The sequence below is a fragment of the Corvus moneduloides genome, chromosome 2 (genome assembly GCF_009650955.1).
Source record: "Corvus moneduloides isolate bCorMon1 chromosome 2, bCorMon1.pri, whole genome shotgun sequence".
NCBI classification, from domain to species: domain Eukaryota; kingdom Metazoa; phylum Chordata; class Aves; order Passeriformes; family Corvidae; genus Corvus; species Corvus moneduloides.
The window spans coordinates 30,773,244-30,793,279 of NC_045477.1; the positions used below are offsets into that span (position 1 = coordinate 30,773,244).

The window sequence follows — 20,036 nt, forward strand, 5'->3', positions numbered from 1 at the left end:
TCCAGCCAGAGGCAAAACAATGGGACTTGGGCTGCAGCTGGCACAAGGAGCAGGGGCAGTGCAGTGAACAGGAAACAGGCAGCTGGTTAGCAAAATAAAAGGCACATTTGTCTGAATGATGCTGGTCCATCCACAGGGGAGCAGGAGAGCAGTGAGGCTGGAGTCCAAAAGGACTTGGATTGGCTGGGGAATATCCTAGGTGGTACAACCCTGTGCCTGTGGCACTATAAATGTAGGAATGAAGTGGAGGGAAGGAAACCTTGGGGCTTCTTGTCTGCTTCCTAGGAGAAACAGCAACAACAGCAGGAGTCCTGGAGACTTTGGAAGGAGAGAAGCAGCACCCTACATTCTCTCCTGACCAGCCCTCTAGAGGAATCCACCCCTTTGGAGTTCTCCCATGAAAATGTGGACTCCCTTCCTCCTGAGCTGCCTGCTCTACACCCTGGCGATAGTGGCACAACCGTAAGTGCCATTTAAAAACCTAGTGATTGATAGTTGTGAATGCTGAGAGAGGGGCCAAGATAGCAGGGAGAGAGTGTGGGACCCTGTGAGTCACGTCCTGGAAAGGCTGGACATGGGGTGGGGTGCAAAGCCTTGTTGTGAATGCAGGGCCCTCCTGAAGATGGGAACCTCTCTCATGGATCTCACTGCAGTACAAGAATTAGGTGAGCACTGGTGGTGGGAACAAGAAGAGTGAGGGACTGCAGTATGAGGCAGCATGAAGGGAAAGGTGTAGGATAAAGTGAAGGGCAAATGAAAAGGGCTGCAGGGCTAGGGGTGGTTGAGCAGGAACCAGTCTGCTGTCAAGGCAGTTGAGGAGCCATGTCAAAGCAAGAAGGGCAAATCCTGTTCTGCTACCTGAAAGTATTCCTTTTGTATTTATCTGAAATGAACTCTATGCCTTCCATCGCCCCTGTGCAAGGTTCTCACTCTGGTAATCTGTCCCTGTCACTCAAGAAGAGCAGCACCTCCTAGCCCCAGAGAGATGGCAAACTCTCCTGTTTTCTCAGGCCAGCCTTTTAGTGCCCAGAGTGGATGAGGTGGCTCCCAGGATGTGATGATATCTTTTTTCCCCACTGCAGGAGGTACTTGATCATCATTCCAGCTGCCCTGCCCTACCCCTCATCCCAGAGGGTGTGCTTGGACCTCCGTGGGGTTGAAAAGCCAATTCGTGTGGGCTTAACTCTTGTGCACCCATCTGGCAACCTCAGCCTCTACCGCAAGGTCGTCCGGAACAACTGGATCTTCGAGTGCACCAGATTTCAGGTCAGAGTCATTCTTGGCAGGGACCCCTAGCTGGCAGCTCCCAGAGTGCTCATTTGCCTCTCACCAAAGAAATAGAGAATGAGGAAGACAGAAGATAAGAGGGCATGGGAAGGAGTGAATGCAAAATCAGTGAGGAGTGTTTAGTGGCAGCCCAGTGTCTTTGCTCCTTGTCTTTTTCTGTCCACATGGTACTCTTCCTGTGGGATATTTTGGTGGCACACTGAGGGAAGGCTGCCTGGCCAGGCACCAAAGATCTGAGGAGGATGGATAGCTTGGAAGCACCCAAATGGCAGTTGTGCAGCTCTTTCTCTCCCCTGGGGAGGATGCACTGTCACAGCATGTTGTTTGTGGATCTGTGATGCAGAAAGAGTCAGACCTCCCATCTCAGACAGCTTCCCTCATGTCTGCTTCTTTCCAAGATTTTCTTTAAGGGCTTGAAAATGTGCTGGAGGACTAAGAAAGACATGGGTGGGTGTGCACAGAAGCTTAGCACAAATCTTTCTGATTTGCCAAACTCATGATCCTTATTTTCTTAGTTTGCACTGATGAATAAGAGGGGATTTCAAAGTCTCTGTGACCCACACACTCTAGGAAACAGATTTCTCATCACCATGGACCTTTTCTTCCATTGAGTTAAGTCTTCTCCATCTTGCTCCATGCAGATTCTGACAGTGGTCCCATGAAGGAGTAAGCACAATTTCAGTGTCAGAACAGACTCATTTTTTTCTCTTGTCCAAGATCTATCCCAATTGCTAAGTGTTGTTCCCTGCACTTCCACAGACACAGCCTTCAGCCACTGAGGGGACACCCTGTGCTGGCCTCCAGAGTAAGACGGCAAAGAGCCTGGCCTTGCAGGGCAGTCAAAGCGAGGACAGCACTGCTCTGATGCCTGCTAACCTAGTGGCTCTCCTCTTTTGTGTCCTAGGTGCCCCGACCTGCAGGCAGCCAGGAGGTGGCCACTGTGCACCTGCACATCTCCAATGGCCACTACTTCAGTGCAAGTGAAGAGAAGAAAGTCCTTATCCGCAGGGCTGGAACTGGCACCTTCATTCAGGTGGATAAACCCATCTATAATCCAGGACAGACAGGTGAGCAAAGCATGGAGCACCCTGACAGTGGCCCTGCCTTGACCCTCCCAGACTTTGTTCCCACTTTCCTGTGCTGTGCTGGGTGCTCTGTGCTATGTGGCCTCCTTGGGGACAGTGGGGGAGTTCTGCCTTCTGCAGTGAGGTATCCATGACCCATGGTTTAGCAGCAGGAGAGGACTGGGAGGGGAGCTCTCCCATGGTTTAGGAGCAGAGCTGGCTTGGAAGAGAGAGCAGACCTGAACATGGCCTTCCAGGCCGGGGCCAGGTAGGACTGGTCTGCCTACACTGCAGACAAGGAAATGTAAGGGTAACCCTGGGTGTAGCCCATGGGAAAACCCCTAAATTGTGAAGCAGCTGTGCTGCTGTCACACGTTTGGGGCAAGCAGAGGTGAGCAGGGCTGAGCAAAGGGTAAGAGGGGCTGCAGAGCAGGCATGGGGCTGCTGCCACTAGGGCTGGGTGTGGAGCTGTGATTCTGGGGTGAGACAAGCGCGGAGCAAGTCCGTTCCCAAATGCGCTCTGTCTGTAATGTGCTTTACTCCATTTTCTCCCTCCAGTGAAATTCAGGATTGTGACATTGACTGAAGATTTTGTTCCTGTTAACAGCAAGGTAAAGCCTGTCTAAGTGGAGGCAAGGAAATCTCCAGGCTTCAGATGGTTCTGCTTCCTCTACCAGCCCCATGCCAGGGAGGCTGGGACAGTCTCCCAGCACCCAGGGTGGCCAATGCCAACCCTCGAGTGCACCAAATTTGAACAACAATTCCTGTTGGCTGATGGCTCTGCTGTCGCTCTCATAGGATGGCTTCTGGCTGATGGGAGGGTTGGACACTATTTGGGGAGTGTGCCAGCATTCCCAGCTAGCTGAGTTAGCTGAGTGCTCCTGCCCTTGCCAAAAAAGCAGGCAGGGCTTCTGGGGAGCAGTCTGTGGGTTGCTGGCCATGGGCATAATTATCAGACAAAGTTGTGTATAGACCTCGCCGGACTCAAAGATCCCCTTCCGCAGCCCTGGAAAGCTCAGCGACTTGTGCAATGTGTGGCACCTGAGGGTGGCAGGAGAACCTGAAGCGAGCTGCAAAATTTTGAGAAAAATTAATTAGTGTGGGGAAATATACACAGGAAGTGATCATACAAAAAAGAGAGAAAACAGTATGACCAAATTATACTGACTTGCTGCTGGCAGCAGCTCGTTGTCCCCATGTCAAGGGAGGGAGAAGTTGCCAGAGACTTGCATATGTGGTGGCCAGGAAACTGCAAGGCTAGTGCCATTCTCCAGTAAGCAATTATATCTGCAGCCAGCAGCTATAGCTATTTCACTCCTCAGTCCTCAAGCAATTTAAGGAGAGCCAACAGGAACTCATGCCATGACAATTAAATACTGAGGGGCATGCATGAGGGGAGTTGGATCAAATCCTTCTAGACTAAAATAAAGGGAGAGATCCTTCCAGCTTCTTTATTGCTGACTTAATTTCCTCTTTTTTGGGCTATTGGTGAGGTCCTAGGATCAAACACTCCCTTCTTCTCTCCCGAGGGAAGAATATGTATATTAATATACAAATATATTAATTAGATAATAGAGTATAAACCATACATTTACTTTCTTGCCACACAATTGGTTCATGTACATATTTGACCATAAATACTTGATGTCTGTGTGTAAGTATAAGCAAATCAACATTGTAACTGTTAATTATGCTGTCATGAAAATTCAAAGAGGTCATGTTTAGCCAAAGCTATTATAAAGGCTTGAGTGCACTGCAGCATTAAAGCTATAATATCTAGTTTGTAAATTAGATGAGTTGAATTTAATATTGATGCTGTTCACCAGCAGGTTAACCTGCACTCTTTTTTTTTTTTTTTATTTCAATGAAAACAGTTGCTTCTGATAACTTGTATGAAAGCTTAGAATGATGAATAATGTAAATTACATGTCAATTGCATGTTTACAGTCTGGTTACTCTCCCAAGCCTTGCTCCTGTCTCCTTATGCTTTGTGCTCCCAAATTAGGGGTTCTTCACCAGTACTGCCTCCTGGATGGTATGTGCAGTGATATAAGAGCAAACAGAGAACTAATGGGCCTAGAAGGGCTGAAGTGTGTCCTCCTTGTCCCTCCCTGTCACTGTCAGCTGCAGTCAGCATTAATTCATAACTCCCAGCCTTACCTCCTACGCCAGGGATTTTAAAAGAATGTGTGGGGAGTATTCTTCCTATAGGTGATGCAGTTTTGCTAATTATTGGGATATATGTTACAAAACTGAGGCCATTTAATGTTTCTGAACTTGGGATGGTGGTATTTGAGAGTCTTCCTACTCTTGCCCATTTTGTTATAGCAAATTCTAGCTTTCATGGTTGTAGAATACCTATCAAAGGATACCTATCAAAGCGCGTCTTAAAAATTCAGGGATCAAAAAACAAATCAAAACAACATAGATTTCTGTGCTACTCATTTCCCTTACTATCTCAAAGCAATTGTCCTCCTTTCAGTAGGATCAAGCCTCTTGTACCATAATGTTTGTCACAGTAGAGGGGTTGGGTGGGTAGGAGAAGTTTACCTGCAGGTTGCTACGTCATGCCAGTTTTTGACACTGCCGTCTGTTTGCTTTGCAGTACTCCATGGTGGAAATCCAGGTGGGTGTTCCAGACTCCTCAGATGTTATGAGGAAAGGTATTTCAGTATGGATAGTACCTAGGATGCTGCCTTACTGGTTCAAGTTACTTTTCTTAGGCTCTATGCATGCACATTCTCTGTCCAAATGCTTCTTGTTAACAAGTCTTGGCGATACAAATGGTTCAACTTCATCCATTTCTACATTCAGGAATGCCAGCCAGGCTTTAGCTAATTCTTACAGTTCATCTTTACTGGAGACTGGAGAGTCTAAATGTCAGGACCTTCCATACCTTCTTTTTCCATGGCTGTACAGAGCAGAGTAAACCTGGGTGGGTTGGGTTCACCTCTGTTGGTGCTCCAGCATCACCATCTGGGTTAAAACCAGCAGGAGCCTGTGAAAGCCTCTGAAATCTCTGAAATGCCTTTGAATCCAGTGGGCTCTGGGTAGACAATAGCAGGCATTGCTGATGACTGCCTCTTCTTTCCTTCCCTTGCACTGCAGGACCCAAACCAAAACCGCATTGGCCAGTGGCTGGATGTGAGACCAAAACAGGGCATTGCAGATCTCTCATTCCAGTTGGCTGACGAGCTCTCCCTGGGGACTTACACCATCAGTGCCCAGTCCTCTAAGTCCGGTTCAGTCCAGTCCAGTACCTTTAAGGTGGAGGAACGTGGTAAGGAGAATGAAGAAAGGGATGGAAGAAGTTGCTTGTTTGTTGCTTGCCTGTCTGTATAACAATGTACAGTCAAATACTGTAAAATAGGATTTACTGCCTGAGAGCTACGACTGAATACAAATCTATGGGCAATATCAGAAATGAGCACAAGGGAGGTTATGCTGGAGATTCCTGGAGAGGGTGTCTTCTGGCACAGAGTTAGAATACACTAAAGACCTCTGCAAGACTATTGGGGGAAAAAAAAAGGGGAATTCTTTCTTTGGTTTCACGTGTTTCTTCATGGGAACACACTCTTCCCTTTCGTGTTTCTGTGTCCAGGTGGCCTTTTGCCCTTGATGGAATAACTCTGAGGTTTTTGTTCCAGTGTTGCAAAAGTTTGACGTTTTCTTCGAGGGACCGGCTCAGATTTATGCTTCAGACAAAACCTTCCCCCTGCGAGTGTGTGGCAGGTAAGGAGAATGTCCAGGGGAAAGGAAGGATCTCATTGAAACTGTGTCTCTCCTTCCATATGTCTTCATTCTATCAAAGAGAGATGGCTCAAGAAGGGTCAAACAGGGCCGTTCCTTTAGAAGAATCCCAAATAGTTCAAGAGTCAAACTGATAGGTTCCTCCTTGGGGAAAAGGTACATGAGCCACACATGAGAGAGAACATCCAGCTATAGGGAGACTTGTCCTAGGCAAGAGATACCCTCCTTTGGAAGCTGTGTCTATCTAGCATTGAAAGATCTTATGTGGGGAAAAACACCAGATATGGGACAGATCTGCTGAGGTAAAGGAACAGGAGCTGGAATTTCTTTAGGAGTTTATGCCTTTCCTTCTCACTTACATGCTACTGAACTTACTGCCTTCTAAGAAGCAGTAGACAGATTTCTCTACTTATGTGGTTATCAGCAAAAAAATGGGCAGATAAGGGTGGGAAGGAGGGCAGGACCTCTGACAGTGTAAACACAGCGAAGGGAGGACAATGAGCTCAAAAGCACTCAAAAGCATGTGAGCTCATTTGTATTTGGGGCTGAATTCTGTGGAGACTTTTGGTGTCTCTTTTGCCACGGATTGGTCTGACATAATTTCTCATTAATTGGGGCAGTGACAATTACATCATATGAGGTTGTAGTAGCAAATAGTACACCACTCTGAATCACCAGGATGGGTCATAGATGTTATCTTTTTACTGATATCATCAAGAGCATTGCTTCAAAGGGCAAGTCAGAGAGGAGTCAAAGCAAGGAAAGGCAGCAAAGCAGGCAGAGGAAATACCTAAAAATCAGCAGATCAGGTCTGATGATGGAAACAAGAGCCCTGATCATGAGATAAGCCCATAGTGAGGCACGTCTGAGGTCACTCTGTGGCTCTGTTACTGCAATTTGCTGTTGCTGTCTGCAGGGACACACGTTTCTGCTGCTTTCCCCCTGAACTAATATCTTCACTGAGTGGATAAATCATGTCCACTCTCTGAGTCTGCTCACAGTTCCAGGACAGCAAGTGTCCAGAAGTGGGAGAGGTCCAGAGGGTGTGGGTCTGTTCCTGTCTGTGCTTTGTTTCTGCATCTGTTCGATGTCAGACCACGCTATTGCACTCCCCAAGCACTCAAAGTGCTGTATTTTAATTTGTGCCTGCCTGCTTGCCAGCTGCATTAAGACCTTCATCATGAAAGGCACCTGTGTGGAGCAATGTGCTGGACAAAGCACACAGTGCTTCTGTCCAGGGACTCCCCTGGTGTTCTCCCTGCAGATACAGCTATGGGAAAGCCGTGCGAGGAAGCGTGCGTGTCACTGTGTGCCAGAAAGCAAGGAGGTGGCCCCAGAATGCCAGCAAGGACATCTGTAGGGAATACAGCGGTCCTGTGAGTAAAATCCTGGAAGGTATATGGGCAGTAAAGAAGCACCACACAGGGTGGAGTGTCAGGGGCTGAGTGAACAGAATGAACTGCTCAGAGCCCTGTCCGGTCTGACCTTGAATGTTTCTGGGGATGAAGCATCCACCACCTCCCTGGGGAACATGTTCCAGTGTTTTATGAGTTCTGCATTATTATTTGTAGCTGATAGTTATGAGAGAATGACTAATTCCTTATGCTTCTGGCCCTTCCCTTCTCCTGAGCCCCAAATAATACCTTATACTCCCTACTGCAGACAGCGAGCAACGGATGTTTCACCCCTTCTGTCAGCACATCAGTCTTCAATCTGACTCCCAGCGAGGAAGACAACAAGCTTCAGGCAGAAGCCTCTCTCCTGGAGATGGGCACAGGTACTCAGGGGCTCAGCAGGGAAGGTACAAGGGCAAGAGGAACTGTTCTAGGGGTTTGAGGATCAGAGAGGGCACACCACCCCCTCTCCTCCTTCCTGCTGCTGGGATCATCACAGGGCATGGAGAGCTACTCTGCCAGCAGCAGGAGGATGAGGAGTGGCTGGGAGCTGGATGAGTGGTGTTGGGTCCAGGAGGCTACAAAGAGGCTGGCAGACAGCTTAACTAAAGAAGGAGCTGCCACAGGAGCAGCCTCCAAACCTTGAAGAATGCTGGTGTTAGGAAGGAAGTTTCAGACACTCTGCTAAAAGGGGCTGGGAATAACAAAGTGAGATTAAACTAGAGCGCAGTATTCACCTCTGGTACTGATCCTGCTTCCCTTGCACTCTGCATTCCAACAGGGGTGCAGATCAACACCTCCAGCCAAATCCTCATCTCCAGGACAGCTGCAAGGGCAGTATTTGAGACACCCAATGAATATTACATCCCTGGAGTACCATACAGGGGGAAGGTGATTTTCTTCCCTTGCTTTTTTGCTCCCCATCATTTGCCAAGGAATATAGCATCTGGTAAATCTAGCTGACCCAAAGCATTTCCTGCTCCTCAGAGTACTTTTCCTTGCACTGTGTCACATTGCTTGACAGTGTGGCTACAGTGGCTGCATTTCAGATTCCCTGTTGTGTTTACAGCTCCAGCATCTGCTGAGAGCAGTGAGTGGTGTCTCAGCAGGGGTGCTGGGATGCAAGGATGCCTCAGCTGTTGGCTAGGAGAGAAGCTCCTTGTGTTCTAGTCACACACACCTTTTGGAGCAGACAGATTTTAACCATGCTCAGCTTCACTTCAGAGATGGGGGAGTTGTACAGTTCTCCTGTCTTCTTGGGGCCAGACGGAAGTCTGTAGGTGACCTACACAGGAAGGTCTATGTTGGTCAGAAAGGAAGGTTTTGGGTATGACATTGGAAGAAATATCTGATTTTGGCTTTCCTGCCTCACCCTGTTGTCACCAGATTAAGGTTCAGGATCACTATGGAACTGGTATGAAAAACAGGAAGGTTTTTCTTGTGATAAGGGTCATGAGGCGTCGGTTTATCAAAACGTACATCACAGATGACAGTGGAATAGCATCATTCAACCTCGACACAACTGCCTGGAACAGCTCATCAGTCTCTTTGGAGGTAAACACCACCTCTGCATATGGGAAAGTGCGAGTCCTTGAGCTCTACCTCTGCTCCCTGGTCCTGCCCTGCAGCCCCCTGCCAGCACAGGCCTGGGCTCACCACACAGCCCTGCGCAGAGCCAGCTGGAAGGCACCAAGCCAACAGCCTTTCCCAAACCAAGCTGATGACAGCCTAACAAAGCACTGAAGCATGAAACTCTTCATTTCTGTGTGTCTCTGGTGCCCTTTCAGGGGAGGTTCACACTGGAGGAGCTCATGCGCACTGCTCGAAGGACTGACTTCAGTTACTCACCTGCTTACCATCACCTGCAGCCCTTCCATGTCACAACCAAGAGCTTCCTGGACATACACCCACCCATGGAAACACTGCCTTGTGGGCTCAAGCAGAATGTCCAGGTGACCTTCACACTCAGCAGGGATGACCTGGGAGAAGACACCAGCCGTATAAGTTTTGCATATTATGTGAGTGAGGGTAGTAGATAACCTGCGGGGAAGGGCTGTACTGACAGGACCAGACCCCAATGAAAATTTGAGGATATAATTTAGGTCATCCCTGGAGGGCTGACAGCTAAACCTTGTTCTCAGGGAACTGGGTGGATGCTACACCCACTAAGGCTCAGCCTAGCCACACCATGATGCTGGTGCTGGGGGTCCAGTCACCTCCAAGGATGGGAGGAGGTTTCTGTCTTCGTAGCCCATCACCCCCTTAGCCTCTGCCAAGGCTGCAGCTGGAAATGTCTTCTCTCTTTAAAACTGGGTGGGGTATCCCTTTTTCACTCTGGTTATCAAAGAGCTGCTCAGTGGAAATGGATTTTGGTCTGGTCTGGAGGCCAGCCTACTAGATGAGAAACATTTTAGCTGTCACTCACAAATCTGTAGTGAACCCACTACCCATCCATTGCCCTCATGAACAGACTAGACCAGAATCTCCTGTGTTAAAGCTTCTCCTCCCAGCTGTGGTGTCTGCAAATCTCCTGAAGTCTGTGGTTGGATTGAGGCCACAGTCAATTTCAGGGGTTTTATTTTGTTTTTGAGAGCAAGATGCACATTGGTAAGTGTGGATGCACTCTGGTGCCAAACAGCAGTCTGCTCATCCCATGTCCCTCCTCCTGCAGGTCACTGGCAAGTCTGGAATTGTTGTCAGGGGCCAGAGGAATATCCAGATCGGGAAACTGAACAGTAAGTCGTAGCAGAGAAGGGGAAACCTAGCAGAGAAGTTGCACCCAGTTGGGTTCTAGGTTGAATATGAGAGTTGCTGGAGTTTCTCCAAAGTTTCCTCAATCTATAGGTCCAGACCAGTCAGCAAACAGGACGGAGGGAGGCTGAGGAAGCAATTGTCAGCTGGAAGAGGGCAAAAGAACAGAATGAAACAATGATGGAAAGAGAGATGGGGAGGATGTAGGGGAAGATGGAGTACATAGGATCAGAGAATGGAGAGAGAGGGCAGACAGTGCAGCAGCAGCAGTTGGTTTGACATTGTGCGATTATACAGCACAAAAAGAAGAAGGGCAGGAGGTCTCGGTGGGCCTATGATGAAAACACTTTGCCTTTCCTTCCCCAGTGCTGAAGGGCTCGTTCTCCATCCCTTTGACCTTCACTGCTGACTTGTCTCCATCGCCTTCCTTAGTGGTGTATGCCATCTTCCCCAACGGAGGGGTCACAGCTGACAGCATCCGTTTTGATGTTGCCTTGTGCTTCCAAAACCAGGTGAGACACCTCTGTGGCTGAGGGAGAGCTGATGAGCAGGAGTCAGGAGGCCTGGGGGAAGGAGACCCTCAGATCCTTCCAAGAGAGAACTGGGTAGAAGAGATGAAAGAGATATCTGCGGCACAGTGCCCAGGGACCAGGAAAGCTTCAGCAGGGACTTCTGTTCATAGCAGTGGCTGAGCAGGGGAGACCCCAGCTGGCCTCCTTCTTTCTGTCTGTTACCTGTCTGTCAGCCTCCTCACACCTCTTTCATATTCCTTTCCTGGTGTGTTGCTGAAGGTCAAGGTAGGATTCCCAGATAAAGAAGCCCATGCAGGGTCAGCAGTGCAGCTCCAGCTGCAGGCAGTGCCTGGATCCCTGTGTGCAGTCCTGGCAGTGGATGAAAACATATTCTTCACCAGACCAGACAGTGAGCTGACCAGCCAAATGGTAAGTGTCTGTGCAACAAGGCAAAGCCTCAGGAGTGATGGGTGAGCCGGGCGAGGCAGGCAGGGGCTGTCGCAAGGGGAGCTGGAGGCCAATGAATGAGGAGGTCTGTGTGTGAAGGAGAAAGCAGGGCCTGCCTAGGGAGAAGGACAGGAACTGATGTGTGTGCTAGGAGAGGATGGAGTGAAGCATCTGGAGGTATCTGCTCCTTGCCCAATCCCTCCCTGCCTGTGAGTTTCCCTAGGTCTATGGTTTGTTCCCTGCTGCCTACCAACGTGGATACCCTGCCCAAGTAGAAGAGCATTCAGATCACTGCGTGCAGCCCCAGTCCTCATCATCTCTGCTACGAGGGAGGCCACAGAATTCCTTCCAGCCTGACATCTTTAACCTCTTCCGGGTAATCACTTAATGAAGTTTCCCAGAGCTGTTGCAATTATGAGCATCTGAGATATTTTCTCTCCAGTCTGAGAAGGCCTTGCCTCCTCCTGACAGACCCTGCTGTCTGCCCTGAACTGAGCTGGGTTGTTTCAAGAGATGTACAATCCCATTATGAGTAGGAATATGTGTATTTCCCTCCACATATGCACAAAGCAAGGTGATGAAATCCTGGACCATCAAGCTCCATTCTTTCAGACTTGAATGGGGACAAGGAATGAGGTCCTGGGCTGTGTACTGTCTACAGTATTAGAGAAAAGATGTGGGAATGATCCCAAACATTAGACCACAGATCTTTGACATGGCTTAGTTGTTAGCCTGCTCTTTGCCTCTGTTTTGGGCAGTTCCCAGGCAGACCCCTTGGTGTCTTTAGGGCAGATCTCCTCCATGCTTCCCTCAGCACCGTGTCTGTGTGGGCCAGTGCTGCTCTGGGCTGCCTGGGCACTGGGTTGTCCTGAACCCAATGGTTTTCAGAGTAATTTTGAAGAGCAGTTGTCAATCTTCCCCACTCACAGACACTCTTGTGCCTTCCCTGCTCTCCCTCTTTTCCTAACAGAACATGGGACTGAAAGTCTTCTCAAACCTTGTAATCAAGAAGCCTTCTCAGTGCTCTCGTCGGGCGGATAGGAAACCAATCATGGGTGAGCTGCACTTTGAGCCTACCTGGGACATGAGATCACATCAGGTGGCAGAGCCCTCTGATCTTTGGGGTTTGCTGGTGGTGGATATTGTCTCTCTTAGGAGTTTAAGATGCTGCTGTCACAGTCTATCTGCCCAGTCCACCAGACACAGTAGGAGTGACCCAGTCCCTGTAAAAAAGCACTATGAAGAATGTCACTACCTGGATGTTCCCTGACATTAAAGGATGGCCCTCCCTTTTCTCATGGACAAATCCAAGTGCGGGCCAGGATCTGTCTCCCGGTGTCTATTCCCATTCCCCAGGCTGTGCTGAGACCCAGCTTCTATCCCCACTTGTGGCCACAGAGACAGCCATGTTCTTCCTCTATGTCTCAGTTTGCACTCGATAACCAATACTAAGCTGGCTCACACGCCAGCCTGTATTGAAACCATTGCTTGCAGTGGAATGGGAGTTTTGTGCAGCAAGCAAACAGTATGATTACTCACAGAATTATAGAAGTGTTGGTTGAAACAGCTCTATGAAGGTCCTTAATCTCTTAAGCAACAACTCTGGGTCAGGTCAGGAAGGGGCTGTGTCTAACCAAATCTTGGAAACCTTGCAATTGGCTCGCTGCAAGCTGCTTCTCCTGCTGCAACTCTCTTTTCCCTTCATTTTTAATCTCTCCCGTGGAATCAGTCCACTCCTTTGTGCTTTCCTCTGCCAGAATCTTCTCATGTCTCCCTCACTGCTTGCTTTTCCTCCAGTCCCAGTGCTAGGCTGTCTGTGGTTGGCAAGGTTCACCTCTCCCACTCTGGTGAGACTCCTTATTCTTTCTTTCAGGGGTGCCTTCGATAGAAGACCAAAGAATCACTGAGGAACAACCCCAATTCACAACTCACAGAAGATTTCACCACTATTTCCCTGAAACTTGGATCTGGAATGTGTACTCTGTTGGGTAAGTGATTCCTGACTTTACAAATGGACAGAAGGCTGACCCTTTGTTATATAGTCTTGGCTGACTTGAGTTTGTGTAAAATAGGTGTAAAGAGACCTCTGCATGGGAATTCTGTGGCTCTTCCCTGCATCTGTAGTATGTCACACTGAAGGACTTTGAGGTGCGGAACTGAAGTGTACACAGATTTAGAGAACAGCTGTACACTTCCAGACCAAGCCACCACACATTGGAGTATACCCTACCAACTTCTCATTTTGGTGGGTGCACCAGCTAAACCTGTAGCCCTTGTTGCCACAGTGCTTGGGTTAAGACTGATGAATCAGCATGCAGGGGGATATGGTGCTGCTGCTTTTCCAGAGCATTGAGTGAATTTACAGAGCTGGAATGCTTGGCTAGTGTCTTGCTCAGGAGAAGGACATAAAGCCATTACTGATGGCATTTAAAGAGGGTTTATGGCTCTAGGGAAGAAATTGCTGAGAGCTGCCTTGCTGTGAGCCACTGGAGCAAAAGTCTTTGGTAGTACAGCAGAGGTTGATCCAAGCATGAGGACCTGTGTCACCTCCCTCAGCAGGGCCATGAGCACTCCTCATTGCATCTCCTTCCCTCTCCACTAGCAGATGAATCTCTTCATGCAAGTTCTTTCTTCCTCTCAGCTCCAATGGCAGCAGGAATGTCTTGGTCACAGCGCCTGCTGCTGCTGCAGAGTGGAAAGTCAAGATGTTCTGCTTGGCTGGGAGGGGCTTTGGCCTTGCCCCGACCATGAGCCTCAGAACAGTTCAGCCCTTCTTTGTGGATGTGATGCTGCCATATTCCGTCATCCCTGGAGAGACCTTCCTGATGAAGGCCACTGTCTTCAGCTACCTGCAGCAGTGCATACAGGTGTGTGTCTCTGTGTGTGGGACAGGCCCGCCGTGCCCTCCAATTTTAGAGCTTGTTGTGCCAAGCCATCTCACCTGAGTTGCCCAGTCACTCACCTGCATCTATCATTCCCTCAGATCCATGTGGCCCTGGCTAAATCCTCAGACTTCCAGGTGGAGCCATGTCAGACTTGCAGGGACAAGGAGTGTCTGTGTGCAGAGGAGTCCAAGACCTTCATGTGGAATGTGACAGCAGTCCAGCTGGGTATGGCAGCAAAAAGGGACTGGTGATGGGGAACCCTAAAACTGAGGTGAAAGAGAGTGAGAGGTCCAGAGAAGCTGGCAGAGCCGTGTCTCCTCTGAATCCTGAAGTTTGACCTTAATGGTTCAAACATGCAATCCATCATGTTTGCTTTGTTTCTCTCTTCTTAGACAGACTCATCAGAGGGGGCAGGAACTGAAAGGGTGGCATGGGGGACTCCTGAAGAGAGGGCTGTGGGGTCAGCTGGGGAGGAAGAAGCTGCATGGATGTGGGTGGGGGAACTTTGTATTGCTGGTCCTGTGCTTCATATGCAATGGGAAGGGTATGCTGGGTCCGAGGGCTGCTGGACCCTCTGTTGTTCCAGTCATGTTGCAGTGCAGTGAAGTCACTGCAGGTGAGGCAGTACCAAGTTCCTTCATGCTCAGGGTGCCTGAACAAGCAGTCAGCACTGGCTGGCTCACCTTTACTGGCCAAACCACCGAGGCCATGAAGACCAACAACCCAAAGCATCTCAGACCACTGTTGGTTAAAGCAAGTTTACTCCGTTTGGCCACAGGTTTCAGAAAAGGACTCTATTCTAAAAGGAATTTATTTGCTAGGGACTCTGAGTATCACAGTGAGGACCGAGGTACTGGACAGCACATCACGGTGTGGGGGCAGGAAGCCCTTGCCAGCTGCTGTGAGGGGGAGGCACACGCTGACCAAACGCTTGCTGGTCCAGGTCAGTATGAGAACAGGCTCACCTCTGTCTATGATATCCCTGCTCCAGGGGGAAGGCAGACTGGGGTGGGCTAAATGGTTTTATCACTTCAGATTTTGGCCAGAAATAGCATACCAAAGCTGTGGCTTAGTTCACTTTGTTTCTCCCAGGAGCTAGCCAAGCCAGTTCCTTTCTTGCAGTACTCTTTTTCAGAGCTGCATTCCCACGTCTGTGTTTCTCCCTGTACCTTTCCCTGCTTTTCATGCTGTACCTGAGCTTTTGTATGTGCTCACTGGCCAGAGAGCCCTGTACCTCAGGCTTACTCTTGATCCTTTGAGCAGTGAAGCAGGCAGATCTGCCAAAAATGAGGAGGGTGGAGTCCCTGACCTCTGAATTCACACTTGAACTTGCTCTGAAACGTTGCTGTCATTTGGGAATTTTATGTGTGTTCTTGTTTCTCCTGTCCCACGTTCATGTTTCTGCCCTGGCAGCCAGAGGGTATGTTAGTGGAGAAGTCTCACAGCTCCCGTCTGTGCCCAAGAGGAGGTATGTGCCCGAGACAAGGTATGTGCACAGCCTGAATGGGTTCTGCAGCCTGAAATAACTACACCTGAGAGTAGAACTAAACTGTGGGAAGTCTGATGAAAGAATGTTTTGAAATTATTTTTCACATAGGAAATTTCACTTCCTATTAGACAGGAAAGAACAAGAAATATTACTCCCACATGTGCTGTCCTACTGAATTTGTCACTGAGTATCGGTGGCAAAATCCTGCTCTGTAGCCTCCTTCCCACACTGCAGTCCCTGGATGTTCCTGGGGCTTGGTAGGCACCAGTGAGAGCTGCTCCAGCCCTCCCATCCTGTCCCTGCAGCATTGCAAGTGTCTCCAGGATGTTCCCCTGTTGATTCTTGTGAGCCTTGTGAAGGGTAGTGAATTGAGCTGAAGTGAAGCTTGGTGAGCCCTCGGCCCTACCAGCAGCTCTCATGTATGTCCTAATTGGAAAAGTTTCCAGGCAATGCAGCTTGGTGCAATGACCAGGACAGTGGGTGTGAGCAGGACGTAGGCAGGGTCCCCTGTACCTGGGCCAGTCTTGTCCCTCCAGTTAGAAGCTTTTGGCTTGGTTTTTCACGCTACGCCTTTTATCCTACTGTTACCAGGAAACATGGCTGAAGAACCCCTGTCCCTTCGCCTCCCTGACAATGTAGTAAAGAGATCTGCCAGGGCTTCCATTTCCATCACAGGTAAGTGACTTCTACTCTGGGCTCACAGACTGCTGTTACCAAAGAGCAAGGCTTAACCTGGTGTCAGAGGATCCACTTGACATGGAACTGCCTAAAAGAGAGGATGCTGTGTTTCTGTTCTCTGCAAACACCAAGCTTTCAGAACTTTGGATTAGCACTTAGGCTTTCATGGTAAAAGTAATCTGCTGAGGAGATAATCCTTCTTTTTCTAGCCTGGACTTTGGAGCCAAGACTCTAGGCCTTTACTTTTACTGGGACTTTAGGACCTTGGCTATTTCTGTGTAGATACCAACAGTAAAGCTCAAAACCATCTTGCCTCCCTGTTAAGTTTCACTGCTACAGCAGAAGCTCCTGGAGAGAAGAAATCTTTCCCAGCATTATAAAGTTGCAAAAGAACACTTTGGAGAGGGGACTGGGACTGGCCATACCTACCATTAAATAAACCTATTGGCATTGCAGGCCAGCGCTGGTATGAAGCCAGGCCTGGCACAAGTAGCCATGAATATTGTGCAACAGAACCCCAGCAGAGGAAACAATACAAGGCTTTTCTGACTGGCTGGAGGACATATGGACACCTTCACACTGTCTGACTAGCACCTCTGCTGGCTTCCTCACATTTTGATGCTTGACATATGGCCAGGTAGAACAGGCCTGGCTAAAGACCGGAAGCATTTCAACCTTTCCCTGAGTGCTGTTATATTTGCTTGTCTATATCACACAGACTGAGCCGGTGCAGTTCTGCTCATAGTCTTTTACAAACAGTATTTGCTATAGTTAGAGCTCTTTAGAATGCAAAAGCTGATAAGGGGAAGTTCTGCAGAGACTCCATAGCGAAGTCATGATGCCAAGCTGGGAAGAGGCAAAACAGTCACCACTCTCCATCTTGCACTCTGTTGTTTAGTCCTCTTTCCTCCTTTCTCCAGTGCCTTCCTCCTGTGCTGAGATGAAGCACTATTATCCCCTGCCTGGCTGAAAAGGCACCTCAAATCATACTCAGACTTTGTTTCTTACACCTTTGCACAGGGGACCTCATGGGGATGGCACTGCAGAACCTGGGCCACCTGGTGCAGATGCCCCACGGCTGTGGGGAGCAGAACATGGTGCTGTTTGCCCCCGTTGTCTATGTGCTGCAGTACCTGGAGAAGACGAGGCAGCTGAGCCCTGAGATCAAGGACAGGGCTACAGGATTCCTGCGCAGTGGTGAGTACCACAGACCCACCTTGCCCCTCTGCCTTCCTCTGTGTCCAACACACCAGTAACTCTTGCCCTTGCACTCACTCCATCAGCACTGTCCCCTCTGTGTTCCTGTGCCATATTAATCACTGTTCCCATCTCCCAGGGTATCAGACACAGCTTCTTTATAGGCACAGAGATGGCTCCTACAGTTTCTTTGGGCAGAAGGATGGAGAAGGAAACACTTGGTAAGCACTGCAAACATTCCTCATTTCTGATTTTTCCTGTCTGGGTCAGAGCACCTAAACTGCCTGAGAAAGCTGACAGGATGTTTGTTCCCTCTTTTGGATTGAGACAGCAGGAACTCTCTAACAGGGAGAATCTCAGGTACTTGAGCCACTTGAAAAAGCAGTCAGGCAGGGCAGCAGAGTTTCTGGGAAAGTGGAACTGCAAAGATGTGGTCCCAGGGGATGAAAAGTCTTTTGTTTGTCTCTATGCCCTTGCTGTTGGCCCACAGACAACACCGGGTTGCACTGCTGGTAACCTGGCAGCCAAGAGGGGTACACATGGCTGGAAAAAAATCAGGTGAGAGCAATAAAAAATCCTCTCCTCAGTGAGTAGAGAGGAGCTGCCTTGGCACAGCTTGTACCTGTGGTGCCTGGCTGAGATGAATGGAGAAAGGAAGGGAGGAAGAAAATGGGGAATTACAGATTACTTCTAGTTATTTGGGGGAGATGGAGTGGAACAGGTAAAAATAGAAGGAGTAGGAGGTTTTTCACCTGTGAGATGATGGGGTAAGGTACATAAGTTGTATATAAGTAGTATATCTGTGGAGACAGGGGTAGGGAGAGGAGCCATTTCCACTTTTAGATTGACTTTCTTTATGAAAATTACTCTTTTTTGCACCCCCACTATGTCACTACTTCAGGGACAAGTACCAGGAGACTTCTGACTTTCTCTTTTTTTTTGTTTGCCTCTTTTTCTCACAACTCATTTTATTCCTAGGTTGACAGCTTTTGTACTCAAGAATTTTGGCCAAGCCAGAAAATACATCTATGTAGATCACAAGAACATCCGGGATGCCCTACGCTGGCTAGAGCAAAACCAGCTCCCCAGTGGCTGCTTTGCCACCAAAGGGAACTTTTTTCACTCCTCCCTAAAGGTAAAGGTGGGCCAGGGCAGGTGGCGCTGCTGGGAAATGACTGGACAGATTTGTGACAGCAAAAGATTGTGGGATCCCAAAGGATCCTAGAAAGTCATTCTGCAACCTGTGCAACTGCATTCTGCAGCCCTGAAGAGAGGGAAAACATGAGAGGAATGCTTCTCCTTCTGAGGAGTATGCCCTCCTAGCACCCCTTAAAAGTGAAAGATGCGTTCCCTTCACAGGGCAGCACGGATGATGAAATCTCTCTGGGGGCCTACGTCGCTGCAGCACTGCTCGAGATGGGTCTGCCACTGCAGGTGAGCATGCTCAGCTCCCTCCTGCTCCCTCCTGCTCTCCTGGGCACCACCATGGGGACACACCAGCTTGTGTTTCTGGTGTTCTCCAGGCCACAAACAGGGAGGGAACTTCTGGGAATGAGCCAATGTTTGGCCAAATGATGAAGTCATTCCTCGCAAGAGCGAGTGCTGTGAAAGTGGCCTGGTGCAGTAGTGCTTGGTGGCAATGGCTCCCTGTGCACACCGGGGCTGCACTGCCTGTTTTCTGAAAACAGTCTGTAATTTAAGGGGTTCCTCTGGAGCTACACCAGGAAGGCATAGTGTGGCTCCCTGGAATGAGTTCCCCAGCCCCCTATTTCACCCCTGTCAGAGTCTGGCATGTGTCTCCTCCCAACACAGAGCAAGCTGATGCAGACTACTCTCCGCTGCCTGCAGAAGGTGGTTCACAACATCACCAACATCTACACAGAAGCTTTGCTGGCCTATGCCTTTGCCCTGGCTGGGGACTATGAGACAACCCAGGAGCTGCTGTACAAACTGGAGGAACAAGCCATCAAATCAGGTGCTGCCTGCTGGGATTCTGGACTAATGTATGCCCAGCCACAGCAGTCAAAAATGATATATGTATTCATACATAGTCCTTGTATTTGTGCAGTAACTGCATTATGTGACTGAAAATACAATAAATTATTTCACAAGGTGTGAGGATGGCTTATCAGAAATAGTTTTCTCAGACTGGAGGATTTCAAGATCCCTTTGAGAGAGTAGGTAGGAATCTGTGAGCTAAAACAAGTTGAAGCCCTGGAGAATAAGTTCAAGAAAGCAATCCTGGCCTGAGCACAGGGAATGAACTGAAAGAGCCCTGAAAGCACTGTGGGGTTTGTTTCCTCTGAAACCCAAATGACATCCTCCTTAAATAGCCTTCATGCTCCTTTTCCTTCTGCAGGAGGACAAATCCACTGGAGTCCCAAGCCAAGCTCTCCAGCTTCAACAGACTTCTGGCCTGGTACTCAGTCAGTGGACATAGAACTGACAGCCTACGTGCTCCTGGCATACCTCTCCAAGCCACGGGTGCACGCAGGTGACATGACAACTTCAGCTGCCATTGTGGCGTGGCTGATACGGCAGCAAAATGCCTACGGGGGTTTTGCCTCCACCCAGGTAAGCAG

At 49.0% G+C, this 20,036-nt stretch overlaps 1 protein-coding gene across 1 annotated transcript in view; it reads left to right on the forward strand.

Annotated features, from left to right (window-relative positions):
* LOC116439437 (alpha-2-macroglobulin-like protein 1) overlaps nt 1–20,036 on the forward strand; it is a 26,323-nt gene continuing 6,287 nt past the window's right edge. The window contains exons 1-29 of the mRNA XM_032098951.1: nt 1–462; nt 1,083–1,266; nt 2,192–2,354; nt 2,910–2,962; nt 4,957–4,977; nt 5,460–5,631; nt 5,999–6,083; nt 7,366–7,477; nt 7,764–7,878; nt 8,277–8,386; nt 8,882–9,049; nt 9,283–9,513; nt 10,167–10,230; nt 10,613–10,758; nt 11,038–11,187; nt 11,429–11,581; nt 12,176–12,260; nt 13,079–13,193; nt 13,847–14,072; nt 14,189–14,315; nt 14,912–15,033; nt 15,504–15,558; nt 16,171–16,254; nt 17,278–17,454; nt 17,594–17,675; nt 18,433–18,589; nt 18,814–18,888; nt 19,267–19,429; nt 19,814–20,028. Of these exons, the coding sequence (XP_031954842.1) occupies nt 398–462; nt 1,083–1,266; nt 2,192–2,354; nt 2,910–2,962; nt 4,957–4,977; nt 5,460–5,631; nt 5,999–6,083; nt 7,366–7,477; nt 7,764–7,878; nt 8,277–8,386; nt 8,882–9,049; nt 9,283–9,513; nt 10,167–10,230; nt 10,613–10,758; nt 11,038–11,187; nt 11,429–11,581; nt 12,176–12,260; nt 13,079–13,193; nt 13,847–14,072; nt 14,189–14,315; nt 14,912–15,033; nt 15,504–15,558; nt 16,171–16,254; nt 17,278–17,454; nt 17,594–17,675; nt 18,433–18,589; nt 18,814–18,888; nt 19,267–19,429; nt 19,814–20,028 (3,675 nt within the window). The 5' untranslated portion in view covers nt 1–397. The remainder of the gene's footprint in view (nt 463–1,082; nt 1,267–2,191; nt 2,355–2,909; nt 2,963–4,956; nt 4,978–5,459; nt 5,632–5,998; nt 6,084–7,365; nt 7,478–7,763; nt 7,879–8,276; nt 8,387–8,881; nt 9,050–9,282; nt 9,514–10,166; nt 10,231–10,612; nt 10,759–11,037; nt 11,188–11,428; nt 11,582–12,175; nt 12,261–13,078; nt 13,194–13,846; nt 14,073–14,188; nt 14,316–14,911; nt 15,034–15,503; nt 15,559–16,170; nt 16,255–17,277; nt 17,455–17,593; nt 17,676–18,432; nt 18,590–18,813; nt 18,889–19,266; nt 19,430–19,813; nt 20,029–20,036) is intronic.